At 29.4% G+C, this 13,394-nt stretch overlaps 2 protein-coding genes across 4 annotated transcripts; both read left to right on the top strand.

Moving 5' to 3' along the window:
* The first annotated feature begins 3,331 nt into the window (after positions 1-3,331).
* Positions 3,332-6,299, top strand: LOC103863471 (probable sucrose-phosphatase 3b). Of its 2 annotated transcripts, none has more exons than XM_009141218.3 (8): positions 3,332-3,626; positions 4,301-4,381; positions 4,455-4,859; positions 4,937-5,131; positions 5,227-5,517; positions 5,607-5,793; positions 5,874-5,920; positions 6,007-6,299. In XM_009141218.3, exons 1-8 carry the CDS (start codon positions 3,495-3,497, stop codon positions 6,094-6,096), a joined length of 1,428 nt encoding a protein of 475 aa, XP_009139466.1. In that variant the 5' UTR covers positions 3,332-3,494; the 3' UTR covers positions 6,097-6,299. The 2 variants fall into 2 exon arrangements, with proteins under 2 accessions (XP_009139466.1, XP_018514181.1); XM_018658665.2 differs by having other exon boundaries at positions 3,477-3,626; positions 4,276-4,381.
* A 1,601-nt stretch (positions 6,300-7,900) lies between these two features.
* On the top strand, positions 7,901-8,773 carry LOC103863470. Of its 2 annotated transcripts, none has more exons than XM_033289438.1 (2): positions 7,901-8,283; positions 8,331-8,773. In XM_033289438.1, the coding sequence occupies exons 1-2, from the start codon at positions 8,163-8,165 to the stop codon at positions 8,507-8,509; spliced, it is 300 nt and encodes a 99-aa protein (XP_033145329.1). In that variant the 5' UTR covers positions 7,901-8,162; the 3' UTR covers positions 8,510-8,773. The 2 variants fall into 2 exon arrangements, with proteins under 2 accessions (XP_033145329.1, XP_009139465.1); XM_009141217.2 differs by having other exon boundaries at positions 7,942-8,283; positions 8,364-8,773.
* The last annotated feature ends 4,621 nt before the right edge of the window (positions 8,774-13,394 follow it).

Below are 13,394 nucleotides of genomic sequence, written 5' to 3'. Positions count from 1 at the left end.
TTTATCAACACTAAAACAGAGAGAGTAATAACTGAAATGTTTTGCATTGTTCTACAGTGTCATTAGTTACTTTAACTTTTTTGTATTGGATATCCCTTAACAAATGAGTGTACTAGTACCTTTTTTGTATTAGATATCCCTTAACAAATGAGTGTACTAATTAGGCATGAGCATATTATCCGAAATCGATATCTGAACTCGTATCCAAATGCGACTCATAAAACCCAAACTGAAATCTAAACCGAAGTAGCAGAATATCCGAACATGTATTAAGTTAGGAGAGAATGGATATCCGAACCCGTGCGGATAATATTCGAACTCGAATGGATATCAAAAGATAACCAAATATATGTATATTTAACCTTCTTTAGTTTACTTATCTCATTCTATTCAAAAATTTTATATTAATATTGCACATGACTCAAGATAAGATAATATAGATATAATTATGAAAAAAATGATTTGCTTATATCAAATTATATTTACATCGATCTAAAGTTTTTAGTTGGAATAGTTGAATGATGAATGATCTTATATCAAAAAGTGAGTTTCAATATCATGTAAAGATAAAACATAGAAAATATCATCTAGTGATTAATGATCAATTTATAAGTCTTTTGAACCTTCCATTAATTAATCCACTGACTATTATATATAACGGACTCACATGTGGAGAGTGCATGTGCGTGAAAGATTGTTTAATTGTTGATAGTCGAGCGTTACTTCTTTTCTTTTTCCTTTAAAACTCATATGTCGAGAGGCAAGCTCGTGGAAGACCGATTAACTGTGGATGGTTAGGAGTTACATCTTTAATTGTCCTTTTACTTATAATTGTTTTGTTTATGACCATGCTAAATTCATATTTCTTCGTTTCTTTATTTTCTCATTAGGAAAATGCCATAAACTTATTGATAATCCACTGTCAATGTTGTCCATAGATTCCCAAAGTCACATATCGATGTATTCAATTTGTTTTAAAGAATGTACAATCATTATACTTATGTTATTTTATCTTCTTTTTCTCATATTTGGTATATGATAATATATATAGAAAATATTAATATATTTGATTTACTACTTATATCAAACTCTATTTATGTCGTTCTAAACTTCTTAGTTGGAATAATTGAATGATGAATAATCAAAAAATGATTTGTCGATATCGAATGAGTAAAGACAAAACATAGAAAATATCGTCTATTTGATCAAAAAAATATTATCTAGCTATTAAATAGTCAGTAAACAAATCTTTTAAACCTTCCGTTAACTAATGCACCTACTAGCATAAATAGTGGACTTACATGTCGCGAGAGCAGTGCGTAGATGGCCAATTAACCGTGGATCGTCAATCGTTATATCTTCAATTTTTTTTTTTTAAACTTCACATACCGAGAGAGAGAGAAAACGTGTGGAAGACCGATTAAACATGTATGGTGAAGCGTTACATATTAAATTATCTTTTTAAATCTCACATGTCGAGAGAACAAATGCATGGAAGATCGATTAAATGTGGATGGTCAAGCGTTACATCTTTAATTGTTCTTTTCAACCTCACATATCGAGAGAGCAAACATGTGGAAGACCGATTAATCGTGGATGGTCAAGCATTACATCTTTAATTGTCCTTTTAAACCTCACATGTCGGAAGAGCAGACGCGTGGAAAACCGATTAACCTTATTGATGATCCGCTAGCAATGTTGTCCACAGATTCCCAAGGGCACCTATCAAGGTATTCAATTTGTTTTAAAAAATGTACAATCATTTTTATCACTATACTTATGTTATTTTATCTCCTTTTCTTATTTGGTATATGATAATATATATAGAAAATATTAATATATTTGATTTGACTACTTGTATGATTATATCAAACTCTATTTATGTCGTTCTAAACTTTTTAGTTGGAATAGTTGAATGATGATTAATCAAAAAGTGATTGTCGATATCGAATGAGTAAAGACAAAACATAGAAAATATCATCTAGCTATTAAATAGTAAGTAAACAAATCTTTTAAACCTCTCGTTAACTAATGCACCGACTAGCCTAAAATAGTGGACTTACATGTCGAGAGAGCATGTGCGTAGATGAAAATTAACCGTGGATCGTCAAACGTTACATCTTTAACTTTATTTTTAAACTTCACATACAGAGAGAGAAGACGTATAGAAGACTGATTAACCATGTATGGTCAAGTGTTACATCTTAAATTATCTTTTTAAATCTCACATGTCAAGAGAGCAGATGCATGGAAGATTGATTAACCGTGGATGGTCAAGCGTTACATCTTTAATTTTTTTTTTAAACCGCACATATCGAGAGAGCAAACGTGTGGAAGACCGATTAATCGTGGATGGTCAAGCATTACATCTTTAATTGTCCTTTTAAACCTCATATGTCGAGAGAGCAGACGCGTGGAAAACTAATTAACCTTATTGATGATCCACTGGCAATGATGTCCACAGATTCCCAAGGGAACCTATCAAGGTATTCAATTTGTTTTAAAGAATGTACAATCATTTTCATCACAATAATTATGTTATTTTATCTCCTCTTTCTCATATTTGGTATATGATAATATATATAGAAAATATTAATATATTTGATTTAACTACTTATATCAAACTTTATTTATGTTCTTCTAAAGTTTCTAGTTGGAATAGTTGAATGATGAATGATATATATCGAAAAGTGATTGTCGATATCGTGCAAGTAATGATAAAACATGAAAAATATCAACTAGCGATTAAATGATCAGTACACAAGTCTTTTAAAACTCCCATGTCAGGCAGGTGTGTGGATGACCGATTAACCGTAGATGGTCAAGCGTTACATCTTAAATTGTATTTTTTAAATTTCACATATCAAGAGAGTAAACGCGTGGAAGACCAATTAACCGTGGAGGTCAGACGTTACATCTTTAATTGTATTTTTAAAACTTCACACGTCGAGAGAGTAGACAGATGTAAGACTGATTAACCGTGGATAGTCAAGCGTTACATCTTTAGTTATCTTTTTAAACCTCACATATCGAGAGAACAAACGCGTGGAAAACCGATTAACCGTGAATTATCGGGAGTTATATCTTTAATTATCCTTTTTATTCTATTTTTTTAATGACCAATGCTAAATTCATTTTTCTTTGTTTCCTTATTTTCTTCTTACGAAAATACTTAAAACTTATTGATAATCTAATGGCAATTGCAATGCTGTCCACATATTCGCAGTGACACCTATCAATGTATTCAGTATGTTTTAAAGAAACCAACAAAGTTTCAATTTGTTCTATTAAAAGAAAAAAGAAGAAGTTATGGGAGAGGAAAAGACCAATCTCTATTGAAGACAGATGCTCTGAACTAATAACAACAGAATTAAACAAAAGAGAAACAAATATGATTTCATATGAAAGGATCCTAACCGTTGATCCTTGTCTTTTATTGGTGGATGGGGTGACATTAACTACGTGGTCTTTATACAATACGCTGTAACGCCAACATGCGGATTAGTGTGACTGATAATATTCTCTCTTTTCTCTTCTTCTTTTCTCGAAAAAAGAAACCTCCTTTTCCCTTCAACTTGCAGAAGAGGAAGAGGAAGAAGAATAACTCAAGAAGCGATATACACAAGGTTTGCTTTCATCTTCTTTGATTTGGGTTTCGTTATCTTCCCTTTTTGGTGAATTTTCTTGGAGAAATGAGGAAAATGCGATGGTTATATATGTCTTGTTACTGCCCTTGCTTAGTAATTCAGCTCATCCATGTTGATCTTCTTATTTATCTTCTTTCAATTAGATAAGCATGAGTTTCTATTTTTGTTTATTATTGGTTAGGTAAATATTAATCCAATAGAGATAAATTTTAAGGAGTTTATCGTGATCACCTTTAGACTATTATGCATTTGGATGTCTTAAAGAGCTTTGTAATTAACTTTTCAACTTTTGATTTGGATATTCAATAGATTTTGGGCTTTCTAAGCACATGTTAAGAGTATTCTATAAACATTGAGTTTCTTTCTTTACATTAAACTTAATAGCACAAATACTTTGGTATCTCCTGTGTTCTTGTCTCTCCATCACTTAAGACTTTGAAACTTAGATATCTCTGTAGAAGAAGAAGTTGATACTTCTTAGGAACCTCTATGTTGTTTGATGCTTGAAACTGGTAACAACATAGATTATATACATCTTTTGCTTTATATGATCTTACCAATTGTTGTGTATGTTAAGAACAAAACGCATATGCTAAATCTGTAACAACTTTGATTATGATAATCAAAGACTTTGCCACTATGCTAATTCACAGGACACTGAAAATATGTTGATTATGGAACGCCTGAAATCTCCTCCTCCTCTAATGATCGTCTCGGACCTTGATCATACCATGGTATGATCTCTGATTCTGTGATGCATGTGCAGAAGAAGATATATAGTTATTTATGTTATTCTGTTTCTTACAGGTTGATCATCAAGACCATGACAACCTCTCTCTTCTGAGGTTCAACTCACTGTGGGAAGAAGCTTATCGCCGTGACTCTCTTCTCGTCTTCTCAACAGCAAGATCACCTATTCTTTACAAAGAACTGAGAAAAGAAAAACCATTGTTGACCCCTGATATCATCATTACATCTATAGGAACCGAGATAGCATTTGGTAACTCCATGGTTCCTGATCATTCTTGGGTTGAGACCTTGAACACCCATAAATGGAACCAGGAGATTGTCTTGGAAGAAACCAGAAAGTTCCCTGAGTTAACTCTTCAGCCGAAAACTGAGCAGAGGCTACACAAGGTCAGCTTTTACATTGATGAAGGTAAAGGTGAGGCAGTGACCAAGGAACTTTCACACTTGCTGGAGAAACGTGGCGTTAAGTGTCTTACTTATATCTTCTTTTTTTGTTACTTGGAAACCAAATGGTTTGTGATTATGGTGTATGTTTTCAGTTAGATGTTAAGATCATTCACAGCTGGGGAATGAATCTGGATGTTATACCACGAGGTGGAGGAAAAGGAGAAGCTCTTGAGTACCTTCTCAAGAAGCTGAAGGCTGAAGGAATGTCCCCTGTCAATACTCTTGCTTGCGGCGACTCTGAACACGATGCTGAGCTATTCAGCATTCCTGATGTTCACGGTGTCATGGTACTGTTCTCTTGTTTCATTCATAACAATCTCTCAGCCATTCTTATCGACACCAAAAGCTTTACTTTGTTTTGTCTATGTGTGTGTTTGTGAAGGTGAGCAATTCTCAAGAAGAGCTACTGAAGTGGCATACTGAAAATGCTTTAAACAACTCAAAGCTCATCCATTCAAGCGAGAGATGTGCAGATGGGATTCTTCAAGCCATTGATTATTTCAAGCTTGGTCCAACTCTTTCTCCAAGAGATGCTTCTGAGTTCTTGAATGGAAAGGCGGATATCGCTAATCCTGGTCAAGAAGTTGTGAGGTTTTACTTATTCTACGAGAGATTGAGACGCGGTGAGATCAAGAAGTATGAGACATACATAGCCAGCTTCAAAGAGTCTTGTGTGAGTGTCTATAAATAAGATAGATGCAAATGGAATCCATAGTTAGCTTATGGACCGGACTAATTACCTTTTCTTGGAACACTTTTCAGGACCAAGATGCTGTTTTTTTCCATCCATCAGGGGAAGAGAAGTCTCTGAGGGAGGCCATTGATGAGCTGAGGAAGTATAATGGAGACAGAAGTGGGAAGAAGTTTTGGGTTTGGGTGGATCAGGTTCTTGTTATAGATAACATTTCTGGGAAATGTATAGTGAAGTTTGATAAGTGGGAGCAATGCGGTAAGAATGTCGTCTTTGGAATCTGATCTCTGGTGACTTATTTTCAACAAGTCCTTATGATGGTTTGTTATTTTTGGCAGAGGATGAGCGTAAATGCTGCACAACTACTGTTGAATTCACTTCAAAGGTAACCAGATAGTACTTTCAGAAGTCAGATAAAATTTAAAGTATTAAGGTTCTTGATGGAATGAGAAATGAATTAAAAATATGCAGGGAAAAGGATGTTTGGTGTGGGAACAAGTGAAGCAGATATGGTCAGAGGAATCAGAGCTGAATGATGAAAACAATTGCTGGATTATCTGAATCTTGGAGACTTGTAAATGATTGATTTGCAAACTGTCTTCGGGATTTGTCTTCCCTTTCTTCGTATAGTTTTTTTACAAGTTTTGAAAATGTTTTTGATAATTACCAAAAAAAAAGTGTAATATACACTTGAGATTTACATGAAATTTTAAAAATTGAGGGCGAACCGGTTCGGACCGGTGACCTCTTGATCTGCAGTCAAATGCTCTGCCACCAAGCTATGTGTCCATCTTTGTTGGCTGTCGCTATTTAGACTAGACGAATTACAAAATTTGCTAACATAGAAAAAAATGAAACATTTAGAAAATAGACTTTTTACGAATTGTTGACAAAAAAAAAACTTCTTATGAGATATGACAAAATATGTTATATTTTGAACAAGATTCTCTACCTTTAATTATTTTGTTTATATATGTCTTCAAATAGATGTATTTTATTTTCTATGGTTCATACATTTCCTCAAATTGAAGAGTTTCCAAAAATCAAACAACAAGAAAATAAAACTAAAATTGTGAAAAGAAGAAAGAAAGAAATACAGACAGAACACCACATGTCACTACACCCGAAGTTGATGTTGTAGGAACCACATCTCAAAATGAATCCATATCTATTTCTTCACATATATTGTCCTAAACATCATCATCACCTCTCTTTATTTTTATGTTATCCTATCAAAAATCATTTGATTTTTTTTTTGACACTGAAAGCAAACTTCCTATCCTTCACTCATTTGACAAATATGAAAATGATATCATTATATAGAAGTAAGTACTTGGCAGTTCTTATCTCTCAGATTTTTATATATTCACCCAAAAAAAATTCTGTACAGGATTATCATCCTTTGTACAACATATATATATCTTCAAACAAATAAAACTAAGGGACAAAACGCAAATGGTAGAGATAAGTATTTAATATACACAGAAAATATAGCTTTGAGGATTCCCCCCTTATCCCATTTTAAAAGAAAAACGAAACTGTATTAAAAAAAATACCCGACTCTGTTTTATGTTTCTTAGAACAAAATTTTAATGATATTTTTACAGATAATCAATCTCTTTTAACAAAACTTGAATATGCAAACTCTTAAATCGTTAATAATAATTAAGGTTTTCGTCAGTCAACTCATATTTGATAAAATTTATTTATTCTTTTAACAACAAGTTATCTATAAACGCATGTACCACTAGTGGACTCAGAATTTTGGCAACGTCATTTATAAATAAAAAAAGGTGAAAGATTGTTCATCTATTTAAGAATAAAAACAAACAAGATATTTGACCCCAAAAAAAAACAAGATGAAGAGGTGTTAACTTGGAAAGGCTTTTTCAATTAATTACAGAGAAGAAACTAGAATGTAACTCAAATATATATATAAATATGTTGACAAAAGTATATCTATATACATTTATATATACATATATAAGCATGGTATATAAGTAACAAACATATTAATTGGATTTATTTATATTTACAATGGAGAGACTGAATGATTTAATTTTAACTAATGAGTTGTTTGTTTACAAAACTTAAGGAAAAGGACTTGCTTTTTAGCCGTTTATTTTCGACTAATAACTTTAAAATTTTTTATTATTAGTTGGATTTAATCTTATTTATAATGGAGAGATTGAATAATTTAATTTTAACTAATGAGTTGTTTGTTTACCAAACATAAGAAAAAAAATACTTGCTTTTAGGCAGTTTATTATTAACTAATATTTTTTAACAAATTATTTTAGCAGTTTATGATGTAATCAAATTAAATTATAAGATTAATAACTATGAGTTGGGTGTTGACCAAAAATAAAAGAAAACAAATAATAGTCTTTTTAATATAAAAAAGGAAACAACAAAGACCATCTTCTCTATCCTCTCTGTTTATTTTTTGCTCTGTCTTTTGCAATGCTTCTTCCATTTCTCTTTCTCCTCATCTCTTCTCCGATGATCATATCCCCTGATCCCTTCTCCTTCATATCTTCTTCCCCTAATTAAAATTATTAACATATAGATCCTCCGATCGAGATCCATTGCTCATTTTAACAAACAGTAGATGAAATTAAACCCTGATGGAGAGTTCTTTAGGTTTCATGGCGGTTTTCGCCGTCTCAGGGAGCGTCGTGTTCCTCGCTAGTCAATTCCACAAGCGTCTCCTCTCCGATTACATGGACAAGTTCGAATTCGAAATCCGTAAGAACTAACTAAATCATCTCTCTCTCTCTCTTATGATTATTTTTGTAAAATTGATTATGAAATTCGTGTGTTTTTAGGATCGAGGGAGAATGTGGTGATGAAGAAGAAGGTGAGATTCGCGGCGGACGTGGTGGAGCCGTCGGGGAATAACAAAGAGTATCGCCGGAGACACTCTTCCAAGGCTAAATTCGATAAGCAATCGAAGATGGCGGCAATTGTTTGAAGTTTTTGGTTATTGGTTTTTGAAGGAGTGTTTATGTAATTATTCTATTGGGGTTTGTGATTTGATTTGATTTGATTTGAGTAATTAATTTTGAGGGTTTTTCTCTCAAATCTGATGAATCTGGGGAAAAACCTTTTAGGTCTTCCCATGGTCAATATATTTTTCCTATTTTTGTAACTTTTTCTTCATTTTCTTGGGTTTTATTGACCTGTAAATATTTTTGTTTGTGTAAATACAAAATGTGATTGCTAATTACGTTTTTTTGCTTGTGGGTTTCCCGTTTTTCTTTAATGCTTACTGATTGGTTTTAAAACTAAAACATACAGTTGCCCTCGTAATTATGATTGTTAATACCTGATTCATAGGGCATTAGAGTGACGTAATAACAGCTTTTTGTAAGATAAACTGGCTTCAAATTGTAATGAGTTAAAAGCAAATAAATAAATTAACAAGTTGACACAGTAAATTTTGTTAAATAAGATCTCAGTTAATAATATGATTAATATATTTCAAAAACCTTTGCTTCATCATCTCGGAAACCATAACAAATGGTTAAATACTTTTATATTTGCATTAACCTATAAACGCAATTCCAGAGAAACGAGCATAAACTAAACTAATAATTTGGGCATAAACTAAACTAATAATTTGGGGAAGTGCAGTGATTTCAAACCTTAAAGCCTTGTTCCCTCAGTTTCATTTTAGTTGTCAATTTAAGGTTTTGCAAATAGATTAAGAAAATTTTATTTTTACATATTTTTAGATTATAAATATTATTATTTATATATTTAACAATATTTTAACCAATATAAAAAATAAGCAAAAAAACTTATTCATAAATTTTGCTTTAAAACTATAAAATAACAGATATTTTGAAATAAAAATTTTACACTACAATGATAATTAAATTAAATTGGAAGTATCAGACATTCAAGATTTGTCAAAGATATTGGGTAATAAAAAACTGTTTAAAATATAATATGCTAATACCAATTAGCTAGAAACGTGGTCTCTAAAATAATTAATGAAAAGGGTACCGTAAACAACCCGAAGGGTCACAGGCCAAAACTAAAATTGTGGCTTACGAGAGGATGGAACTGGTCATCTAGGTAATAAAATATTAATCATGTGACGATTATTACGTGACGACATGCATACTTTATTTAACTTTACAATAATAATTTGCATCCCCCGTCAAGAGAGAGCAAGTGAGGATGACAACATAAAAAGAGGGTAAAAGGGACTAGACGACCAAATTTGCTAGAAGGTTTCTATTCGTTAAGAAAGGAGATTATCACCTTCATAAGCTAGTACAAAAACCATTTTTAGTGCAACGAGGTCATAAGCTAGTACAAAAAACATTTTTTTGTCCTATAGTTTTGTATTGGCAGTGAACGAGGTCATAAGCTTGTATTGGCAGTGTACAATATATAGCGGGCCGGTAATGGTGACGGCCCATATTAGACAAATACAATTAAGCATTGCCTTAATAAAAGTGAAAGATATCTTGCTATAGTTGTGGTAGACTCGTAGTGAAAGGGAAAAGTGTTATTTTTCCCATGTATAGTGCTTTTTTATACCCAAATAAATAATAACAAATCATAAATGCAAAACGTCAAAACCATACATGAACTAAGAACTTATTTAAAGTCCAACCCAAATCTGTAGCATAAAAAAATCTACATTGACTAACACGGCGTTAGTCAACCGTTATATTAGATAAAACGACATTGTTTTGTAATGCATAATTGTTTTTAAAACTTACATTTGCTTGGAATCAAACCGTGGTACCGCAAACATAATACAATTTTACTTACCACTCTACTACGACACATTTATTGTTTTTTTTATCAGATTTAGAACAACAATATTTTGATTTCTATATTCTAAGGAAAGATTTTTTTTTTACAAATTTTATTTAGCACAAATTATAATTGCACCAATAGTTTATATATTTCGATTTTTTACACTCTTACGCATGTAATAAAACTAAAAATGATATTTCATGAATTATTCAATCTAATTTAAAAAAAAAAGACATTTCTCAAATAGTTATCTAGTTTTAAATATTTAAATTAAAAAATCTACATATAATAGTGTTCATATTTTTTCTTAAAAATCAAGACTTAACTTTTAAAATAAAAAATGTACACAAATCTAAATAAAATTATATACAACTGAAAATACATAGATTATAGATGTAATTATAATTTATAATAAATAAAAATTGCAATCAAAATTAAGTTGAATTTTTATATAATAATAACATCATCACTATGTAGATTTTTTAAATTTAAATATTTAAAATTAGATAACTATTTGAGAAATGTCATTTTTAAATTAGATTGAATAATTTATGAAATATCATTTTTAGTTTTATGACATGTGTAAAAGTGTAAAAAACTTGAAATATATAAATTATTGATGCAATTATAATTTGTACTAAATAAAATTTGTAAACAAAAATATTTTTTCCTTGGAATATAGAAATCAAAATATAGATGTTTTAAATCTGATAAGAGAGAACAATAGAAGCGTCGTAGCATAGTGGTAAGTAAAACTGTAATATGTCTGTGTGACCATGGTTTGATTACTAGCAAACATAACATTTTTAAAAAAAATTCTGCATTAAACGACGTCATTTTATTGACTAACGATGTTAGTCAAGATATGTTTTCATGCTACGGATTGAATTTTGGGTCAAAAATCTAAATAAATTTTTAATTTATATATAGTTTTATGCTTATGATTTGTTTGGGTATAAAAAGACATGATACAAAATGTTGGGGTCGAAAATTGTACTTTTCCTGGTAGTGAAGAATACACGTACTATTTTAACAAATTGACTTAGATGGTCAAATTCATCTGGGTGTGCTGTATATATTAAATTTATGTATTCCAGTGAGTAGCTTTATCACTTTGTGCAATATTTCTCAGATTGTCTTGCGTTTTATTACGTGCACTAGGATAAGATCCGCGCCTTGCGCGGAATTAAATTATTATTTTTATTATATTTTGAAGAATGAAACAATAGTTTGGCTTCATATGGATTACGGGTGTTCAATCCGGATATCGGGTTGGTTTCGGTTCGGTTCGGTTTTTTCGGTATTTAGTTAGTAAAATATAACTACTATTCTAAATCCATATTTACTTTGACTTTAGTCTTTCACATACTTTTGAAAGATTTCAACTGGACGACTAAATTGATCAGCCAATCTTATTGCTTTAAATCATTAGTGTATATATATATATATATATTATTTAGTTTGAATATTTATTAAATAAAAATTCATATGCGTTATATTTTATGATCATTTGTAACTTATTATAACAAAAAAATAATCTATTGATCACAAAATTTTCAGAGTGGGAATATTCAAATTTCTAATAATATATAGACTTTTTGAAAAATTCAAATATAACATATAAGAAAAAATATAAATGTTTTTATTATATATTTAATGTGATTTTTTAATATCTTTCAATAATATAAAATTAAAAAAAGAACTAAGATACCAAAATTGTTATCAAATATTTATTATTCATAATAATTAATTTTCATATATACGTTAATCATATTAGGTAATTTTGTAGCTTCTAATTAAGGAAAGTGCAAAAAAAATTTTGGTAGATTATTTATCAATTCGATAGTTAGTTTAATAAAAAATATAATGTAAGTCAAGATGGACCAACCTATTTTTCTAAGAATAGTATATTTTATATAGTCATTTATTAAATGAGAATTTATAATCATACAGTTCTATGATCATTCATATCATTTTATAACTGAATATTTAAATCATCGATAACAAAATTTTCAATGTGAAATCTTTAATAAGTTTATAATTTATAAATTTTTTTGAAAATTCATTGAAAGTTTTAATATTAAAATATTTATGTAATCTTATGGTATATAGTATAATCTATATATATATATATATATATGTTTTATTATTAAATGATATTTTTTACTCATATGGTTTTAAAATAATGTGTATCTTCTTATAATATTAAATAAAAGTTCATATTAATACAATTTTATGATCATTTGTAACTTATTATGACAAAAAAATAATCTATTGATCACAAAATTTTCAGAGTGGGGATCTTCAAATTTCTAATAATTTATAGACGTTTTGAAAAATTCAAAATATAACATATAAGAAAAATTATAAATGTTTTTATTATATATTTAATGTGATTTTTAAATATATTTTAATAATATAAAATTAAAAAAGAACTAAGATACAAAAATTGTTATCAAATATTTATTATTCATTATAATTAATTTTCACATATACGTTAATCATATTAGGTAATTTCGTAGCTTTTATTTAAGGAAAGTGCAAAACATTTTTTGGTACGTTATTTATCAATTTGATAGTTAGTTTAATAAAAAGTGTAATATAAGTTAAGATGGACCAACCTATTTTTCTAGGAATAGTATATTTTGTATAGTTATTTATTAAATAAGAATTTATAATCATACGGTTCTATGATCGTTCATATCGTTTTATAACAAAATATTTAAATCATCGATAACAAAATTTTCAATCTGAAATCTTTAATAAGTTTATAATTTATAAATGTTCTTGAAAATTCATTGAAAGTTTTAATATTAAAATATTTATGTAATCTTATGGTATATAGTGTTTAATATATATATATATATATTTTATTATTAAATGATATTTTTTACTCATATGGTTTTAAAATCATGTGTATCTTCTTATAATAAAAATGTTAAACCATTGATCATTAATTTTAACATCATAATTTTAATAGTTTTAGTCATTTATTGTCGTTTTTAAAAATTCAAAATATAACATATACGAAAAAATCTAAATTTTATTTTATAGCTAATTTGATTGTTTAATTTATTTTA

Source organism: Brassica rapa, chromosome A04 (genome assembly GCF_000309985.2).
Source record: "Brassica rapa cultivar Chiifu-401-42 chromosome A04, CAAS_Brap_v3.01, whole genome shotgun sequence".
NCBI lineage: Eukaryota > Viridiplantae > Streptophyta > Magnoliopsida > Brassicales > Brassicaceae > Brassica > Brassica rapa.
The sequence above is the reverse complement of the archived record's forward strand: the minus strand, read 5'-3'. Positions and strand labels throughout refer to the sequence as shown.

Excerpts from the sequence above, each read along its gene's own strand:
- LOC103863470 (XM_033289438.1), top strand. The coding sequence starts at position 8,163 with ATGGAGAGTTCTTTAGGTTTCATGGCGGTTTTCGCCGTCTCAGGGAGC. Across the intron at positions 8,284-8,330 it reads CAAGTTCGAATTCGAAATCC|GTAAAATTGATTATGAAATT; the intron begins GTAAGAACTAAC and ends ATGATTATTTTT.
- LOC103863471 (XM_009141218.3), top strand. The coding sequence starts at position 3,495 with ATGCGGATTAGTGTGACTGATAATATTCTCTCTTTTCTCTTCTTCTTT. Across the intron at positions 3,627-4,300 it reads CAAGAAGCGATATACACAAG|GACACTGAAAATATGTTGAT; the intron begins GTTTGCTTTCAT and ends GCTAATTCACAG. Across the intron at positions 5,921-6,006 it reads CTGTTGAATTCACTTCAAAG|GGAAAAGGATGTTTGGTGTG; the intron begins GTAACCAGATAG and ends AAAAATATGCAG.